The sequence below is a fragment of the Trachemys scripta genome, chromosome 19 (assembly GCF_013100865.1).
Source record: "Trachemys scripta elegans isolate TJP31775 chromosome 19, CAS_Tse_1.0, whole genome shotgun sequence".
NCBI classification, from domain to species: domain Eukaryota; kingdom Metazoa; phylum Chordata; order Testudines; family Emydidae; genus Trachemys; species Trachemys scripta.
The window spans coordinates 22,459,988-22,481,328 of NC_048316.1; the positions used below are offsets into that span (position 1 = coordinate 22,459,988).

Below are 21,341 nucleotides of genomic sequence, written 5' to 3' on the forward strand. Positions count from 1 at the left end.
GCTTGATTCCTAAAGCTTGTAACACTGATGTATAAACCTCTCCCACAAAGCCTCCCCTCCCCCCGCCCCGTTATCGGAATCTGTTATTTCAGGGGTACCATATCTACACACCACCTCATTAAGAAACTTCTTAGCTACCACCTTGGTGCTATTCATTTTAGTGGGAACCCATGATGCACCAACAGAGGCTCAGGATCTGGCATAGAGTTCAGATTGATTTTATTGACAAGTTACCAAGAAGTAAAAAAAGATTCCCAATCCTGCCACATATTTTTGTGGCCTTGGGCAACTCACTTAGCCTCTCTGTGCCTCAGTTGCCCATCTGTAAAATAAGAATAATACACTTCCTCCTTCACAGAGGTGTTGTGAGGATAAATCCAGTAAAGGTTATGAGGTGTTCAGATACTGTAATGATAAGGACCATATAAGGATCTTAGGGGTTACGAGGTTTCTTATCAGAGTGTTCCCATGGACCTTTGCCTTTTTCTTTTGTATCAACCTCTGGCTAGCATGTTTAGTCCTATGGCTAGTAAGTGTCTGGTAAATTTAATCCAGAGTAGGAATAACTATATCTTTAGTTAAAGGGTCATGCACCATCATGGATTGATTTCTTTTCTTAATTGTTCCACTATTCCTCTGGATTTGGGAAAGATTTTGAAGAGATGCTCACATTTAGACCTGATTGTGATGATTGATGAGTGCCTTATCATCTTATTGATAGTTATTCAGATAAGCTTCATTTCTTTGTGCCCACAGAATGCCATCTTAAATCAGAGCCATGTCAGTTTGCAATTATAGGTCTGATTTGTGTGGCATAGACTGATAGAGACTACACTGTATTTAATACTTAGTGTAATGGGAAATATATGACTGCATGCTTTCCTTCTCTGTATACTCCCTAGCATGGTGTCTACTGGGAATACGCATTTGAAGTATTTCTCTATTCAATTCTGTAGATCCGAATCCGGGATCCAAACCAGGGCGGCAAAGATATAACGGAAGAAATAATGTCTGGAGGAGGCAGCAGGAACCCTACGCCTCCCACTGTGAGACCCACCCCCACGCCTACCCCTCCTCAGGTAGTAAGATGATGAGCTCTGGTAATGTCAGCCTTTTGTCATTAATATCTGCTGAGCTTTGCTGTTTGCTATAGCCACTTTCTGTATTTTCCATTCACACTAGGTGCATCATCACCTCAGATATCTAAATGTTCCTTTCATAAATAGGACATTTAAGGGTTATTGTTAGCCAGTTCTTGGTAATTTTTTGACAAGCCCATATTCAGAGAAGAGTTGCTGTTACAGACTTCCTAACCAGCTTTTGCATGGCATTGTCAGGAGCTGTTTTTAAGCATTGTTACAGTAACTGCTTTGTTTCTAAAAGAAAGATCAAGGACAGGGTGGGTCCGTTGCTCAGTGGAGAAGATGAGCTGATAATGGAAGACAATAGGAAGGCAGACCTGCTCAATGCCAACTTTGAGTCAGTCTTTTCACAAAGAATAACATGTGACTGGATGACCAGTGAATTTACCATAGACAATATAGAGAAAGGGATGCAGATCGGGATAAGTAAAGGATACGTCAGAGATCTTCTGACCAATTTGAATGAATTCAAATCAGCGGGGCCTGATGCTATTCACCCGATGGTACTGAAGGGATTAGCTGAAGAAATCTCTGTGCCACTGGTAACAATATTTGCAAACTCATGCATGACAGGAGAGGTCCCGGAAGACTGGAGAAGGGCTAACATAGTGTCCATCTTTAAAAAGGGGGAAAAGGAGGAGCTGGGGAACTATAGACCAGTCAGCCTGACTTTGATATCTGGAAAGCTACTAGAAGAATGTATAAAACATTCCATTTGTGAATACCTGGAGGATTAAGGGGTAAGCTCTAGCAGCTAATATGGATTTACCAAGAACAAATCATGTCAAAACAGCTTGATTTCCTTCTTTGACAGAGTAACTGGTTTGGTGGATGGGGGAATGCGGTAGACATAATATACTTGGACTTCAGCAAGGCTTTTGACACAGTCCCACATGACATTCTGATAAATAAATTGGAGAAATGCAGGCTTGGCAGAACTACCATTAAGTGGATATATAATTGGTTAAACAACCACAAACAAAGAGTAACTATTCATGGAATGATGTCAGATTGGAGGGAGGTTCCACAGGGATCTGTTCTGGATTTGGTATTGTTTAAGATCTTTATTAATGACCTGGATGTAGGAATAGAGAGCATACTGATCAAATTGCAGATGCACAAAGCTGGGGGGGCGGGAAGGAGGAGGCGGGGGTTGGAGAATTGGGTTATAGATGGGGCCCTACCAAATTCTTGGCCATGAAAAACGCATCACAGACCATGAAATCTGGTCTTTTGTGTACTTTTACCCTGTACTATACAGATTTCACAGGGGAGACCAGCGTTTCTCAAACTGGGGGTCCTGACCCAAAAGGGAGTTGTGGGGGTGGAGGGTTGGAAGGTTATTGTAGGGGGGTCACAGTATTGCCACCCTTACTTCTGCAGTGTCTTCAGTGCTGGGTGGCCAGAGGGTGGCGGCTCTTAGCCAGGTGCCCAGCTCTGAAGGCAGCACCCCACCAGCAGCAGTGCAGAAATAAGGCCATACCATACCATGACATCCTTACTTCTGCGCTGCTGCAGGTAGTGGAACTGCCTTCAGAGCTGGGCTTCCGGCCAGCAGCTGCTGCTCTCCACCAGCCCAGCTCTGAAGGCAGTGCCGCCGCCAGCAGAGTGCAGAAGTAAGGGTGGCAATACCAAGACCCCCCCTACAATAACATTGTGACATTCCCCCCATACACACACACGATCTCCTTTTGGGTTAGGACACCTACAGTTTCAACACCATGAAATTTCAGATTTGAATATCTGAAATCATGAAATTTACAATTTTTAAAATCCTATGACCATGAAATTGACCAAAATGGACTGTGAATTTGGTAGGGCCCTAGTTTTAGACAACAAAATTAAACTCAACAAAGACAAATGTAAGGTGCTACACTTAGGGAAGAAAAACTAAATGTATCAATACAGAATGGAGTATAACTGGCTTGGCAGCAGCACTGCTGAGAAGGATCTGGGAGTTGTGGTGAATCACAACCTCAACATGAGTCAGCAATGGCATGCTGTTGCAAATAAAGCAAATGCAATTTTAGGATGCTGTGATGGGATCCTCGGGTGCAACCTGGGACTGTGGGACTGCAGTGCCTCCTTTTCTCACTATTCTGGGTAGTCTGTCTCAATGCCTTACTGGTGGCAAGCAGCAAACGCCTCTAGGTGCTGTTACTACTCAGTGCAACCACATGTGGAGCCCCACACCAACCTAGATTGCATGAATGATCCCCGAGCCACTCATGAATCACAGAGAGAAAGGCACCAGCCAAATCTCCCCAGCTCCCAGCCTTGTACTTTAGGAATATACCGTCTTCCACTGCTCAAAACTTTCTTGAGCAATGCAAGTTTATTAATTGATTCACCACTTCATCAATAGAAAGTGGACATACACCAGCCTTTGTAACCTGAGCAGATTTACCAAGCATTTCAGTCAAACTCACTGGTAAGGATAAACATTAAAATAAGTGTATAGATTACAAAAAGATAGATTTAAGTGATTATAAGGGATAGGCAAAAAGTCAGAGTTAGTTATCAAAGAAAACAAAATAAACAAAAAATCTAAATCTTAAATCTGTAAGACACTAGGCAATATGTCGATCAAGCGGTTTTCTTGGCCGTTTCTCAGATGTTACAGTTCATAATGCTCAGGTTTCACCCTTGAAACCTGGGCCAGTCTCCTCTGTTGGAGTTTCAGTCTTCTGAGTGTTCTTGTTGCTTGCAATGAAGAGGCGGGAGGAAGGAGAGGGGAGAGAAAAGGCGAAGCATGGGGCCACTGTGTTCTGTTTTATGCCCTTATTCCTTGTGCTTGGAGAACATAAGTCCAGGCGTATCTGGTGGGCATTGCTGAGTCACCAGGCAAGCCTGAGCAATTCCCCTGGTGTGGCCTTGTGCAAGTGAGTCACTGAATTTTAACTCCCTTGCTGGAAAATGGCCGTGGATGGTTGTTCGACACCTGCCCACGCATTGGTTAGCTTCCTCATTCTTGTCTCTGGGGATCTAATATCTGGGCAGTTCCCCAGCTCACGGCATATTTTAATGACAGCCATACAGCACAATCTCATAATTTCATACACAACAATGATATACATATTTAGATGGAACAATGGCATTTAGGAGATCATAACCTTTCCCATGATACCTCACATGTCATGCTTTATTTGAAATATCACAATTTTATATAAATGATGAAAATGGCGCTCCCCCAAGGTATAGAGTGTCACAGATGCATTAACAGAGGCATTGCTTGCAAGCCATGGGTGGTGATGATAATGCTCTACTCGGGTCTGGTTAAGCCTCAGCTGGAGTACTGTGTCCAGTTTTGGTCACCAGTTCATAGAAAGGATGTGTAGAAACTGGAAAGGATCCAGAGGTGAGCGACAGAGATGATCAAAGAGCTGGAATGTAAGCCATATGAGCAATGGCTGAAGGAACTGGGTTTGTTTAATTTGGAAAAAAAGAGATTAAGGGGGGACATGATAGTGGTCTTCAAATACTTGAAAGGCCGCCATAAAAAAGATGGAGAAAAATTGTTCTATCTTGCCACAGAGTGCAGAACAAGAGGTAATGGGTGCTAACTACAGCATAACAGATTTAGATTAAACTTCTTAACTGTAAGAACAGTAGGAGATTGGAACAGACTGCCTAGGGCATTTTGGAAGCTCCTTCGCTGGAGGCTTTCAAAAGGAGGCTGGATAGCTACCTGTCTTGGATGGTTTAGACATAACAAATCCTTTATCCTGGCAGGGGGTTAGACTATATGACCCTTGCAGTCCCTTCTAACCCTATGATTCTACTGCATACAGGAGAATCTTGTATTTTTAATATAAAAATGTGACTATTCCACTGAAGCACTATAAAGGAGAGAAAAGTCCATATGGCACATTTATACTGAATTAATTTGTGCTGTCAGCTATGTGCTTTAATATAGCCTTGCAGTGTGACCAAGTTAACTTTCCTGTGGGAATCTTTATATAAGAATTTCCCGACTCCTATGTGCATATATTCTCAACCTTAAAATTACACTTTGTTGTTAATCAACGAAAAAGAATAAATATCCTAAACGGACCCTTCTCACAGCTCTCCTCTCTTGATTTCCCCAGTAAAAAGTCAGCTGTCCAGCTTCCAATTGCTCTACCCGCTTGATTCTCCCTACCTTGATTTCATGTGAATAACCCACTGCCAGGGAGTGAAAATGACATTGATCTGATGTCCAGGTCTTGCTACATTCAGCTTCAAATCAGGGCCAGAAGAGAATTGCTAGACCAAATTTCAGAGTGGTAGCTGTGTTAGTCTGTTTCAGCAAAAAGAACGAGGAGTACTTGTGGCACCTTAGAGACTTAACAAATTTATTTGGGCATAAGCTTCCGTGGGCTAAAACCTACTTCATCAGATGCATGCAGTGGAAAATACACCTAACTGGAATTGATATGAGCAATCACTTGAAGAAGAACCATTTTTTCATGTTCTCTATGTATCTGTGTATCTTCCTACTGTATTTTTCACTGCATGCATCTGATGAAGTAGGTTTTAGCCCACGAAAGCTTATGCCCAAATAAATTTGTTAGTCTCTAAGGTGCCACAAGTACTCCTGTTCTTTTTGTTAGACCAAAAACTCCCGGTAGCCCTGACATGTATTTGAAGTCCGTATTGTAATGAACTGCTATGGCTAGAGGTGTATTCTTTATACTGTTGAAAAATGACTTCCTTACCTTCACCTGCTCTCTTCCACATGTGCAACATACAGCTCTGAAGCATTGGGAGGGGATGCCTCCCTGCTCTCATGCTAACATCAATGTTGGGAAGAAAAGCTGATTCTCTTTTTTAGTGCTGACTCCAGTTTAGGGAATAGATCAGAGGCATAGCCTGACCATCTCTCTGTCAGAGGACCAAGTTTTCAATTTCTCTGAGCTGTCAGAAGCAACAGCTGCAGCCTCTCAATCTCTCCCTGCTTACTGGATCTCTCCTTGGCTGGCCAACTTATTGCTCATTTTGCTGGACCTGGTGGTCTGGTCCTCAGAGCATTCTGCATGTAGAATCTTTTCCTCTAGCTCATAGCTTTGCAGGAATACTGTAGACACCAGCTAAATAGCTTTGGAACTAATGCGGGGGGGGAGGGGGGACAACACAATATGCACACAAGTATATTTTGTAATGATATTCCCATAGAACAAACAAAGAGATGCTGATACTGTTAGTGATTATTTCACTTCTTGTTGTCTAAGAGACATTGATGCTGCTTTGTTGATTATGTTGCTTCACCAGGAAGTGTGACCCAGCTAATGAGTTGCATGGACCATGGATTCTGGAAAGAGGCATTGTAGCACTTAGGTTATTATCTTATACTGTCAGGTCACTTTGCTGCATTGAATCAGCTCCTGCTAGACATAGGGAATCAGCTTTACTAATTGCATGTTATCTAAAAATAGGTCTTTCCCTAAATAGATTTATTGAAAGCATGGTATAAGGAGTTGTCTAGATGAGGGTTTCTTAACCCGCAAGTCAGGACCCAAAATTGGTTCACCAGAATGTTTCAAAGAGTTGTGTGGCAACAGGGCTGTAACCAGGGTAGGGTGAGTGGGGCAGCCGCCCAAGGTGCAAAGTTGAGGGAGGGCGGTGGGGAGGTGTGGAAAAATGACGAAAAAAACGGTAGGGGGCAGAGCCCTGCAGAAGGCATGGTATTGCCATCCTTCTGCGCTGGTGCTGCCTTCACTGCTTTCCAGCTCTTTTTTTTCTCTGGCCGTCCAGCTCTGAAGGCAGTGCTGCCGCCAACATAAGCACATAAGTAAGGGAGGCAATACCAGGCATAATACAGTATGGTGGCTGCTCCAGGCACTGCAATCTCTGAGGTCCCAGCACCACTCATATTTGGCCCAGCCATCATGATGGGCCAGGTAGGCCGAATTTCAGTGAGTGGCATTGCAACCTCATGAAGGCAACCTTCACTCTCACAAATTTGGCCAGTTAGAGGGGCAGGACCAAACCTGAGTGGTGCCTCAACCCTGGAGGTTGCAATGCCCGGAGCGGAGAGCCAAGTCGAGCCAGCTCCACAACACAGGACCTGAAGGAGCTGCCACTGTGGTATGAGTGCTGGGCAGGACATAATCCTCTGGGTGACAGGACCCAACCAAAACCACTCCTGGGCCTCCACCCTCTGGCTATTTACTGGATCGCAACAGGCCATGAACATTTATAAATGAGTCCTGAGCCCAAAAAGGTTAAGAACCACTAGTAAGTTTTTTAAATTTTAAAAAGAAGCCATTTTTGTTGATCAAAAAAAGCCTCTGAAAAATTTCATTAAGTGAAAATGCACCTTTTCTGTAGGTTTGAATTATTCAGGAAAGGCCATATTTACCAAATTCTCAAAAACACCTTTGGGCTGATAACAAACATGAGAAATTTCAACCAAAAGGGTAATTTTTCACACCAAGTTAAGTGGCTGAAGACATAGATTCACAAGAGATGTAGCTCTCATCCAAAGTACAGGTATCACTGCCCATGTGCTTTTGCACCTTCCCTGCTTTTTATATCTCCTGTCCTAAAGGCATTGTCTCATCGCAGTCAACATCACTGACTAAAGAAGATATAGAAGGGATGCTCTTCAATGAACGCATGTTGGGGAAGAGTCAACATGGTTTTTGTAAAAGGAAATTATTTCTCATCTACTAGAATTTTTTGAGGGGGTCAACAAGCATGTGGCAAGGGTGATCCGGTGGATATAGTATACCTAGATTTTCAGAAAGCCTTTGACAAGGTCCCTTACCAAAGGCTTTTAGGCAAATTAAACTGTCATGGGATAAGAGGGGAGGTCCTCTCATGGATCAGTAACTGGTTAAAAGATAGGAAACAAAGAGTACGAATAAAAGGTTAGTTTTCAGAACGGACAAAGGTAAATAGTGATGTCTCCTCAGGGGTCTGTACTGTGACCAATACTGTTCAACATATTCATAAATGATCTGGGAAAACGGTTACATAATGAAGTGGCAAAATTTGCAGATGATACTAAACTACTCAAAATAGTTAAGCCCAAAGCAAACTGCGAAAAGTTACAAAGGGATCTCACAAAACTGGGTGACTGGGCAATAAAATGGCAGATGAAATTCAGTGTTGATAAATGCGAAGTAATACACATTGGAAAAAATAATCTCAACTATATATGTAAAATGTTGGGGTCTAAATTTGCTGTTACCATTCAAGAAAGAGATCTTGGAGTCATTGTGGATAGTTCTTTGAAAACATCCACTGAATGTGCATTGGCAGTCAAAAAAGCTAACCAAATGTTGGGAATCATTAGGAAAAGGATAGATAATAAGACAGAAAATATCATATTACTTTTATATAAATCCATGGTATGCCCACATCTTGAATACTGCATGCAGATGTGGTCGCTCCAGCTCAAAAAATATATATTGGAATTGGAAAAAGTTCAGAAAAGGGCAACAAAAATGATTAGGGGTATGGAACAGCTTCCATATGTGGAGGGATTAATAAAACTGGGACTTTTCAGCCTGAAAAAGAGATGACTAAGTGGGGATGTGATAGAGGTCTATAAAATCATGACTGGTGTGGAGAAAATAAACAAGGAAGTGTTATTTACTCCTCATAACACAAGAACAAGGGGTCACCAAATGAAATTAATAGGCAGCAGGTTTAAAGCAAACAAAGGGAACTATTTTTCACACAACGCACGGTCACCCTGTGGAACTCCTTGCCAGAGCATGTTGTGACGGCCAAGAGAATAATAGGGTTCAAAAAAGAACTAGATAAGTTTCTGGAGGATAGGTCCATCAATGGCTATTAGCCAGGATGGGCAGGGATGGTGTCGCTAGCCTCTGTTTGACGGAAACTAGCAATGTGGGATAGGGGGTGGATCACTTGATGACTACCTGCTCTGCTCATTCTCTCTGAAGCAGCTGGCATTGGCCACTGTCAGAAGACAGGCCGCTGAGCTAGATGGACCTTTGGTCTGACCCGATATGGCCATATTATGTTCTTATGTGTTTCTTTATTACTCCCAAAGGAAGTCCAGTTCAATGATGTGAGGCACCACCTGTAGATGAATATGTTTCCTGCATAGAACTCTCAATCCCTGCTGATCCAGGGAGTAAGAGACCATACTGGGACCTAGTCCTAAGACTCTCATAGCACCGCAAATTGTTATAGCTAGCTCACTATAGCTGACCCAAATTGGGAAAATCCCATTCCCTCTAACAATTCTTATTCTAAAAATGCCAATACTTATTGTAAGCAATAACAGACCCCCAACTATACAAAAGATTCTGTAATACTCCACGTATCTGTAGCACTTTTAATTCCAAAAGTTTTAATTCCGTAAAATACTTCACAAACTGAGCTCTAAGTAGTTCTTACAATTTAAAGCCAGATTAAAGGGAGGGAGCGTATTGCTCCAGAGGAAGGTCGCTGTAGTTATGACCAGAAGTAGGCATAATACATCCAGGACTACTATGGGGAGCACATTCACCAGCAATAGTTACTACGGGTATGTCTACACTACGGGATTAATCCGAATTTATATAATTTAAATTTTGGAAACAGATTGTATAAAGTCGAATGTATGCGGCCACACTAAGCACATTAATTTGGTGGTGTACATCCATGTACCAGGGCTAGTGTCAATTTCTGGAGCATTGCACTGTGGGTAGCTATCCCATAGTTCCCGCAGTCTCCTCCACCCATTGGAATTCTGGGTTGAGATCCCAATGCCTGATGGGGCCAAAAAAATTGTCGCGGGTGGTTCTGGGTATATCCTCCCCCCTCTCCAGGGAAGCAACGGCAGACAACCATTTCGCGCCTTTTTCCTGGGTGAACAGTGCAGACGCCATACCACGGCAAGCATGGAGCCCGCTCAGCTCAAGGCAGCAGTCATGAACATTGTAAACACCTCGCGCGTTATCGTGCAGTTTATGCTGAACCAGAACCTGCAAAACCAGGCGGCGAGGAGTAGGCTATGGCAGCGCGGCGGCGAGAGTGATGAGGATATGGACGTGGAATTCTATCAAACGGCGGGACCCGGTGCTTTGGAGATCATGCTGTTAATGGGGCAGGTTATAGCCGTGGAACGCCGATTCTGGGCCCGGGAAACAAGCATAGACTGGTGGAACTGCATAGTGTTGCAGGTGTGGGACGATTCCCAGTGGCTGCGAAACTTTCGCATGCGTAAGGGCACTTTCTTGGAACTTTGTGACTTGGTTTCCCCTGCCCTGAAGCGCCAGAATACCAAGATGAGAGCAGCCTTCACAGTTGAGAAGCTAGTGGTGATAGCCCTGTGGAAGCTTGCCACGCCAGACAGCTACCGGTCAGTCGGGAATCAATTTGGAGTGGGCAAATCTACTGTGGGGGCTGCTGTGATGCAAATAGCCAAATCACTGAGGTGCTGCTCTGAAAGGTAGTGACTCTGGGAAATGTACAGGTCATAGTGGATGGCTTTGCTGCAATGGGGTTCCCTAACTGGTGGGGCGATAGATGGAACCCATATCTCTGTCTTGGCACCGGAGCACCAGGGTACCCAGTACATAAACCGCAAGGGGTACTTTTCAATGGTGCTGCAAGCACTTGTGGATCACAAGGGATGTTTCACCAACATCAATGTGGGCTGGCCGGGAAGGGTTCATGACGCTCGCGTCTCAGGAACACTAATCTGTTTAAACGGCTGCAGCAAGAAACTTACTTCCCGGACCAGAAAATAACCGTTGGGGATGTTGAAATGCCAATAGTTATTCTTAGGGACCCAGCCTACCCCTTAATGCTATGGCTCATGAAGCCATACACAGGCAGCCTGGACAGGAGTCAGGAGCTGTTCAACTACAGGCTGAGCAAGTGCAGAATGGTGCTCGAATGTGCATTTGGCCGTTTAAAAGGTCGTTGGCGATCGTTACTGACTCGCTCAGACCTCAGCCAAACCAATATCCCCATTGTTATTTCTGCTTGCTGTGTGCTCCACAATCTCTGTGAAAGTAAGGGGGAGACCTTTATGGCGGGGTGGGTGGCTGAGGCAAATCGCCTGGCTGCTGATTACGCGCAGCCAGACACCAGGGCGATTAGAAGAGCACACCAGGAAGCGCTGTGCATCAGAGAAGCTTTGAAAACCAGTTTCATGACTGGCCAGGCTACAGTGTGAAATTTCTGTTTGTTTCTCCTTCATGAAAACCCGCCCCCTTTATTGACTCATTCTCTGTAAGGAACCCACCCTCCCCCTTCCCCCAGCTTGCTTTCAAAGGAAATAAAGTCACTATTGTTTAAAAATCATGTATTCTTTATTAATTGATTATAAATATAGGGAGAGAACCGACAAGGTAATCTGGGTGAGGTTTGGGAGGAGGATAGGAGGGAAGTAAAAGGCCATTGAAAAAATTCAATATAATGACAGCCTTTTTGTTGGGCTGTCCACTGCGGTGGAATGGGAGGATGCACGGAGCCTCCTCCCCCCCCACTCCCTGCGTTCTTACACGTCTGGGTGAGGAGGATATGGAGGGGGGAGGGAGGTTATACAGCGGCTGCAGCTGCAGTCTGTTATCCTGCTGCCGTTCCTGAAGCTCCACCAGACGCCGGAGCATGTCCGTTTGATCACGCAGCAGCCCCAGTGTGCAGCCTGCCACCTCTCATCTCGAGCGTCCCTCATGACCTCACATTTACTGGCATCTTTCCTAAATTTAGATACCGTGTCCTTCCACTCATTCAAATGAGCTCTTTCATTGTGGGTGCATTCCATTATTTCCATGAACATATTGTCTCGCGTCCTCTTTCTCCGCCGCCTTATCTGAGATAGCCTTCGGGATGGAGGAGGGAGGCTTGAAAAATTTGCAGCTGCTGGAGGGAGGGGATTGAAAAAAAGGAGAGAAGATTTTAAAATGATACATTTTACAGAACAATGCTTATACTCTTTCATGGTGAACAATACTATTCACATTACATAGCACATGTGATTTCAGTACAAGGTCGCATTTTCCATCTTAATATTGAGTGCCTGTGGCTTTGGTGTTAGAGATCACAGACGCAGGTCCAGGCAACAGAATTCAGCTTGCATGGGGCCATGGTAAGCCATTGTCTTTCAGCTTCTGCGCCCTCCTTTCCCACATACCAAGCAAAGCCCGTTGACTGCTGCGGTTTTCCTGTTAACCTTCAGCAGCAGAAAACAAACTAACCCCTCCCCCCATTCAATTCTCTGGGATGATCGCTTTATCCCTCCCCCCACCGCGTGGCTGGTATCGGGGAAGATTCCTGCAGAAACCAAACTAACCCCCCCGCCATGAATTATCTGGGATGATCGCTGTACCCCTACCCCCACCGCATGGCTGGTAACAGGGAAGATCCCTGCTAGCCAAATGCGAAAAGCTCAGGGCCAGTTTCTCTTCCCCCCCACCCACCCCCCGCTTGGATAACTGCAGGGAAGGATTTCTTTTCAGCCACAGGCAAACAGCCCAGTAGGAACGGCCACCTCTGTCCCCTTAATTAAATTCCCGTATTTCAACCAGGTTACCATGAGCGATATCACTCTCCTGAGGATACACAGCGAGCTAAAGAACGGATGTTGCTTGAATGCCAGCAAACACCGGGACCATACGCTGCCAGGCTTTGTCATGCAATGATACCAGATTACTTGATGCAAGCATGGCGTGGTCAAGTGTCCTACCATGGAGGACGGAATAAGGCTGCACTGCCCAGAAACCTTGTGGCAAGGCTTTTGAAATACCTCCAGGAGAGCTTCATGGAGATGTCCCTGGAGGATTTCCGCTCCATCCCCAGACACGTTAACAGACTTTTCCAGTAGCTGTACTGACCGTGAATGCATCCCAAGTCCTCAGGGCAAAGCAATCATTAAAAAACGCTTGCTTTTAAAACAAGTTTTATATTTTAAAAGGTAAACTCACCTGAGGTCCCTTCCATGGGGTCATGGTCTCGGATACTGGGTTGGGAGGGTACTTCAGTCAGTCTGAGAAAAAGATCCTGGCTGTTGGGGAGAACGGAGTGCTGTGTGCTCTCTGCAAGCTCGTCCTCCTCCTCCTCCTCTTCCCCGTCCGCAGAATCCTCAGGTGTAGCTGATGAGATTATCCCCGCCTCGGAATCCACGGTAAGAGGTGGGGTAGTGGTGGCGGCCCCCCCTAGAACTGCATGCAGCTCGGCGTAGAAGCGGCATGTCCGCGGCTCTGACCCGGAGCGACCGTTTGCCTCCTTTGTTTTTTGATAGGCTTGTCTGAGCTCCTTGACTTTCACGCGGCACTGATCTGAGTCTCTATTGTGGCCTCTCTCCATCATGCCCTTGGAGATTTTTTCAAAAGTTTTGGCATTTCGTCTTTTCAAACGAAGTTCTGCTAGCACTGAATCCTCTCCCCATATAGCGATCAGATCCAGTACCTCCCGTACGGTCCATGCTGCTGCTCTTTTTCGATTATCGACCTGCATGGTTACCTGTGCTGATGAGCTATCTGTGGTCACCTGTGCTCTCCACGCTGGGCAAACAGGAAATAAAATTCAAATGTTCATGGGGCTTTTCCTGTCTACCTGGCCAGTGCATCCGAGTTCAGATTGCTGTCCAGAGCGGTCACAATGGTGCACTGTGGGGTAGCTCCCGGAGGCCAATACCATCGAATTACGGCCACACTAACCCTAATTCAAAATGACAATATCGATTTTGGCGCTACTCCGCTTGTCGGGGTGGAGTACAGAAATCGATTTTAAGAGCCCTTTATTTCGAAATAAATGGCTTCGTTGTGTGGACGGGTGCAGAGTTAATTCGATTTAATGCTGCTAAATCCGAATTAAAGTCATAGTGTAGACCAGGCCTACATCTCTCCCAGAGATGTACACTGCATCCTTCCCTGTGCTGCAGAAGTTCTGCCTCCTTCATGAGTGTGGCGAGAGGCTTCCTACGCTTACTAAGGACATGTCTACATGACAAACTTTTATCGACGTAATTTACGTCGACATAAAGCTGACGCAGTTAGTGCATTGGTTGTACATGTGCATACTTGGCTCCTTGCATCGAAGCTGCACATACTCACCAGGAGTCCTCCTGGAGGAGGTCAGATTGCTGTGGGACATAGCAAGAACCAATTCAATGTTGTTGTTCAAGGAGCAGCTGCAATTGATGGAGTGCCAATTCTGGGGCCGAGAAATGAGCACTAACTGGTGGGATTGCATCATAATGCAGGCTTGGGATGATGAGCTGAACTTTCAGATTCACTCCTGAATCTGTGTGCTGGGCTCGCTCCCATGCAGAGACACCAGAATGAGAACTGCACTGACAGCGGAGAAGTGAGTTGTGATTATACTGTGGAAATTTGCAATGCTGGTCAGTGGGAAATCATCTTGGAGTTGGAAAATCCAGTGTGGGGCCTGTTGTCATGTAAGTATGCAGGGCCATTAATCATCTCCTGCCATGCAGGACTGACTTCCAGCATGTGCAGGACATATTGGATGGATTTGCAGCAGCGGGCTTCCCGAACTGTGATGAAGCAACAGATGGCATGCATATTCCTATTTTCGCACCTGACCACCCTGCCACAGAGTACATCAACAGAAAAGGCTACTTTTCTGTGGTTATGCAAGCGTTGGTGGATCACTAACCAGGCTTCACCGACATCAGTGTGGGCTGGTCAATGAAGGTGCATGACACATGCATCTTTAAGAACACAGGATTGTTTAGAAAGCTATAAGCAGGGACTTCTGTTCCCGACTAGTGGATTACCATTGATTATATTAAAATGCAAGTAGTGATCCTAACTCTTACTCCCCTGTCTCATATAGCTGTACATTGGCCACCACGACAGCACCAAGGAAAGATTTAACTACTGGTTCAGCAGGTGCAGAATGACAGGTGAATGTGCTTTTGGTAGATGGAAGAGGGTCTGTTGTTGTTTACTCAAAAGATTGAATCTCAGTGAGAAATGTATCCCAATGGTTATAATCACCTGCTGTGTCCTGCATAATGTTTATGAAGCAAAGGGGGAAAAGTTGCCACCAGGGTGGAGGGTGGAGGTGGAACAGCTGTTTGCTGTGTTTGGACAGCCAGATACAAGAGCTATCTGAAGAGCTCAGTGTGGAGCTATATGGCTCAGGGAGACTTTGAAAGAGCACTTTAACAGCGAACCACAGTAATGCGTTGTAGCATACTGTGCTCTACCTGGTCCTGCAGTTTGAGGGCCTGTTAGGAATTGCGCAGTGCTTGATGCAGATCTATGAATATTACACTGACAATGCACCTATTCATTTTGTGGTGCTTGCTATACATTTATGATTATAACACTGTCACTGAGCCTATGAGTTGGGTCACAGTGTACAATAACAAGTAAGTGGGTGCTTTCATTTCTGCCAGACATTCTGCAGCATATGTTGGGAACGAATAAAGATGAATTATTTTCCAAAGAATAGAGTTTTATTGAGTCAAAAATTTTGTGAAAGTTAAAAGGAAATACATGAAAAATTAAATAAATTTATGGAACAAAGCTTAAAAATGGTGAAGGAACATTTATATCCATTTTAGTTACCCATCCATCAACTGTGGCTCTCTCAGGTCAGTGAATGTGAAGCTGCGGTTGTCCCTATTATTCCCCAGTGTGGAGTGATGGGGGGTAGGGATGTGGCACCTGATGCTATGTGCTTAACAAAACAAGGAGCAATTGTCTCAAGTTGCAGTGGGGGAGGTCTAGGTTGGATATTAGGAAACACTATTTCACTAGGAGGGTGGTGAAGCACTGGAATGGGTTCCCTAGGGAGGTGGTGGAATCTCCATCCTTAGAGGTTTTTAAGGCCCAGCTTGACAAAGCCCTGGCTGGGATGATTTAGTTGGGGTTGGTCTTGCTTTGAGAAGGGGGTTGGACTAGATGACCTCCTGAGGTCTCTTCCAACTCTAATCTTCTATGATTCTATGTGGAATGTAGGGAGGTGCTATATGGGAGTTCTCCATGGACTGTAAAGGGAGGCGATCCCAGGTTTATTGACCCTGTAAGTCTGGAAGAGTTTGCAGCATCTGTTTGCTGCTGGTGCATTTCCCTATCCTTTTTCTACTGGGACTCTTGGGTCTTTCTCCTAGTTGCTCTTTCCTTCTCCACACCGTCTGCAATATTCATCCTCCCAGGCCTTCTGCTCACTGGCTTGCAGGATATCACTGAACATGTGATCTTAAGTCCTCTTCTTTTTCCTCCTTAACTGGCTCAGGCGTTCCATGGGTTCCAGGGGCAGCAGCCATAGATAAAACACCCAGAGGTATCATTGTCGGTATAGTCACAACAGAAAGCAAACGTTGATACAGAACTCCCTTCTCTTGCTTTCCTAAAGTTTTAAACGAGACATGCTGATTGAGTCTTCTGCTTTGGAGTGCTTGTGCACAGCACCAGCCATGGTGAGTACGGCCCTCCAGGGATGAGGGAAATGAGGAGGGAATTGATCAATTGCATGAAACTGTGTATAGGGCAATGGCAATGAATACTGGTACCATTTTCCACAGGGGGTGGGGATTTTAGCTGATATCTCATTCTTGAGGGACAGAAAGCATAGCTGCTGCTGGTGTCCCGAATTCGCCCAGGCCTTTATGCCACTAGCCTGTTGACTACAATGATGCCTGCTGAAGTTATCTCCAACTGGTGTGGGAAAGTGACTTAATGTGGAGGGAAAAATAAGGCTGCCATTCCTAGAAACCTTCAGGAGAGGATTGCAGAGGACCTCCATGAAAGTTTCATCAAGATATCTCAGAAGAGCTCAAGGGACGACATCTCTGTGTACGTAAACAAAGTGGTCCGCATGCCCCTCCCCCACACACCACTTTACAGGCTGAGGAGGAGATGGAGCAGGATGGGGGACGTTATACCAGGGGGTATAATGAAATACCAGGGGGTATATCTGCTTGAAAAGCAGATAACTCTATCTCTCTTGTGGACCGCTACCTCTTGTAGTATGAGTAAATGAATGATAAGTTAGTAGCTGTGTCCTGCTAAGTTGGGGCACCATCACTGTAATGGGAAGTAAATTTACACATTTACCCAGGGTTCCTTCCCCTGTATCAGGGTTGCCTGTGCTCGACTGCCAGGATTGACTTAACTGCAGAGGAGTCTCAAACAGGTCTTGGCTCACAGCATAGCTGGACCTCCTGGTATAATGTCCCCCATCCTGCTCCTCCTCCTGCTCCACCTCCTCCTCATCCTTGCTGTTCACACCAGGGACATGTGACTCGGGCTTCTCGGTGGTATCCACGGTGGTGTGCAGGGTGATGGTCGGGTCTTTGCCAAATATGACATGCAGCTCTTTGTAAAACCGGCAGCACTGAATTGACTTTTGGTCTCCCTGGCCTTCTGATATGCTTGCCATGGTTCCTTTGCTTTCACGACGCACTGCTACCGATCCCTCTCCTACCCATTCTGCATCCCCTATGAAGTCCGCTTGAAGATGTCCATGTTTCTACAGCTGGTCTGTAGCTGTGCTTGCATAGCCTCTTCTACCCACAGGCCTAGGAGATTCAATATCTCCTGTCTACTCTAGGCTGAAGTGCGTCTTGAACATGTAGCCAGCATGATCAGCTGGGCAGTTGCATGTAACAGTGGAGAGCTGCTAGATGTGCTCGCCAAGCTGGACAATCAGGAAAAGGCATTTCAAAAATTCTAAAAGTTTTAAAAGCAGGGCTTCCAGTCTCCATGGCCCCAGGAGTTCACAATTGTGACCAGAGCAGTCAACGTTGGGCATTGTGGGACAGCTGCCCAGAAGACTGTTATGGTTGACATAGGAAGTGCAGTGTCTACATTCGTGCTGTGTTGTCCTCAGTACATTGACCATGGCTCAACGCCCGCTCAAGGAGTTAGTGTTATTATGTTGACATAATGGATAGCTTATGTCAGTGGGAGACACATTTAAGTGTAGACACATGCACAACTAGGTCGACGCAAGGTGGCTTATGTTGACCTAACTTTGTAGTGGACCTACATTGGGGAAAATAAATTTGGTCCTGGATATGTAGGAATCACATTGCTGAATTTCAGCAATGTCTAAGACAGCACTGCAACTGTTTACCCATTGTTGCGATACTAGATCGGGGAGGGCTCCGGCTGGGGGAGCGGGCTCTGGGGTGGGGCTGGGGATGAGGGGTTTGGGGTGTAGGAGGAGGCTCCGAGCTGGGCCTGAGGGATTCGGAGGGTGGGAGGGGGATCAGGGCTGGGGCGGGGGGTTGAGGTGCAGGGGGGAGATGGCTCAGGGGTGCAGGCTCAGGCCGGCGCTTACGTCAAGCAGCTCTCAGAAGCATGTCCCCCCTCCGGCTCCTATGCGGAGGCGTGGGCAGGTGGCTCTGCTGCGCGCTGCCCAATCCGCAGGTGCCGCCTCTTCAGCTCCATTGGCCGCGGTTCCCGGCCAATGGGAGGTGTGAGGGTGGTGCTTGGGTGGGCGGGTAGTGTGTGGAGTGGAGCCCCCTGGCTTAGGAGCCAGAGGGGGTACATGCCCCTGCTTTTGGGAGCCGCGCAGAGTGGCCCCCGACCCTGCCCCCCAGCTGGAACGCCGGAGCGGGGCAAGCCCCAGACCTCACTTCGCAGCAGGAGCTCGAGGGCCGGATTAAACCGGCTGGCAGGCTGGATGCGGCCCGAGGGCCGTAGTTTGCTCACCCCTGTACTAGATGGTGATTTAGGACAGGAAGCACAGAATACTGTATTCCAGTAGAAACTGCAAGGAGAAGGGATGTAGAGTGAATGTAATTCCCAAATTCCAACTAATGTAATGTGGTTTAGTTAGTGTGTAGAACAGGGATTCGGGTGCGAGGATAGAAACTGTTCCCAGACGTAAACAACAAGGAGTCTGGTGGCCTTAAAGACTAACAGATTTATTTGGGCATAAGCTTTTGTGGGTAAAAAACCTGAAGAAGTGAGGTTTTTTACCCACGAAAGCTTATGCCCAAATAAATCTGTTAGTCTTTAAGGTGCCACCGGACTCCTTGTTGTTTTTGTGGATACAGAGTAACACGGCTACCCCCTGATACTTTCTTCCCAGAAGTGCCACTGACTTGATGTGCAATCTTGGCCAAGTCGCTTCCCCTCTTCGTACCTCCATTTCCTCATCTGTGATATGGGGATACTACAATTGGTGCATCTTGTGACTTGTGAGGTTTAATTAGTTTGTCTAATTCTTTTAAAACGCTTTAAGGTTTTTGGATAAAAGATACTATTCAAGAGCAAGTATTATTATTATATATATATATATATATTATGTTTCTGACAGGTAATTAAGACTTTTCATTTACCAGCCAAAAACCCCACACTTCCAATAATGAAATACAAACTAACACAGGCTGAGGCATATGTTCAGTACAGACTTCTAAGCAGGGATCTAGTTTTCTGGGTTAAAAAACCCAATATTCTCCAATTAAAAAAAATAAAAATCCCTGATATTCCACAATTAAAATGAAATGCTGAACTTTAATTTCCCTAACGACAATATATATATATATATGGGTATCAGCTGAACATAATGTTTTATTGGTATATTTACAATTTTTAAGCAACTTTGATGCTTACCAGTGCCATCAATCAAAATAAAATAAAATTAATAGAATTGCAATTTGTATTTCTTACATCTACCAAATACTTCTATGTCTGTATTCTATATTTTCAGAAAAAAAAAAATTTAAATACACGAAAACCCTGGAATGATCCAGTCACAGTGCATTGTTTCTTTATTGTTGTTGATTGCCCTACTGTTTCAGCCTCTTGTTTTTGTTTCTTTTCATTCAGTTTATGTTTAGCGCTTTCCATGTGTTCTACAACTGTCTGCCTTTGAATGTAATCTACAGCCTTGCTGCGTACAGAACAGCACACTACTATCAGCGTGAAATTTGTCATAAAATCATAGAATATTAGGGTTGGACGAGACCTCAGGAGGTCATCTAGTCCAACCCCCTGCTCAAAGCAGGACCAATTCCCAACTAAATCATCCCAGCCAGGGCTTTGTCAAGCCGGGCCTTAAAAACCTCTAAAGATGGAGATTCCACCACCTCCCTAGGGAACCCATTCCAGTGCTTCACCACCCTCCTAGTGAAATAGTGTTTCCTAATATCCAACTTAGACCTCCCCCACTGCAACTTGAGACCATTGCTTCTTGTTCTGACATCTGCCACCACTGAGAACAGCCTAGCTCCATCCTCTTTGGAACTCCTCTTCAGGTAGTTGAAGGCTGCTATCAAATCCCCCCTCACTCTTCTCTTCTACAGACTAAATAACCCCAGGTCTCTCAGCCTCTCCTCGTAAATCATGTGCCCCAGCCCCCTAATCATTTTCATTGCCCTCCGCTGGACTCTCTCCAATTTGTTCATATTCCTTCTGTAGTGGGGGGACCAAAACTGGACACAATACTCCAGGTGTGGCCTCATCGGTGCCGAATAGAGGGGAATAATCACTTCCCTTGATCTGCTGGCAATGCTTCTACTAATACAGCCCAATATGCTGTTGGCATTCTTGGCAACAAGGCCACACTGCTGACTCATATCCAGCTTCTCATCCACTACAATTCCCAGGTCCTTTTCTGCAGAACTGCTGCTTAGCCAGTCGGTCCCCAGCCTGTAGCACTGCATAGGATTCTTCCTTCCTAAGTGCAGGACTCTGCACTTATCCTTTTTGTACCTCATCAGCTTTCTTTTGGCCCAATTCTCCAATTTGTCTATGTCACTCTGGACCCTATCCCTACCCTCCAGTGTATCTACCTCTCCCCCCAGCTTAGTGTCATCTGCGAACTTGCTGAGGGTGCAATTCATCCCATCACCCAGATCATTAATAAAGATGTTGAACAAAACCGGCCCCAGGACTGACCCCTGGGGCACTCCGCTTGATACTGGTTGCCTGGTGACATGGCCTTTAGGGGTGATTTTTAAAGTTTTCGTCATCTTTTCATAACTTCAATTACTCACGTCTGGAGGCTGAAGTGAAATTTGAGATGGATTATATATCATTGAGTAGGGTTACCATATTTTGTGCCTCCCAAAGGAGGACACTCCACGGGGTCCCGGCCCTCCGCCCCCTCCCCAAAGTCCGAGCCCCCGGCCCGGCCCCGCCGGCGCCCCCGAGCCCCCGGCGGAGCCCCCGAGCCCCTGGCCTGGCCTCGGCGGAGCCCCGGAGCCCCTGGCCCGGCCCCGCGGGCCCGGCCCTGGAGCCCCCGGCCCGGCACCGCACCGCCGGCCCGGCTCCGGAGCCCCCGCTCCGCCGGCCCGGCCCCCCACCCCCCCGCCCCGCCCGC

The 21,341-nt window shown here is 46.0% G+C and overlaps 1 protein-coding gene across 1 annotated transcript in view; it reads left to right on the forward strand.

Moving 5' to 3' along the window:
- EIF4G3 (eukaryotic translation initiation factor 4 gamma 3) overlaps window positions 1–21,341 on the forward strand; it is a gene marked incomplete at its 3' end in the record, with an annotated part of 356,444 nt that overhangs the window by 182,538 nt on the left and 152,565 nt on the right. Inside the window, 1 exon segment of the mRNA XM_034753512.1 lies at window positions 957–1,079. Within this exon segment, the coding sequence (XP_034609403.1) occupies window positions 957–1,079 (123 nt within the window).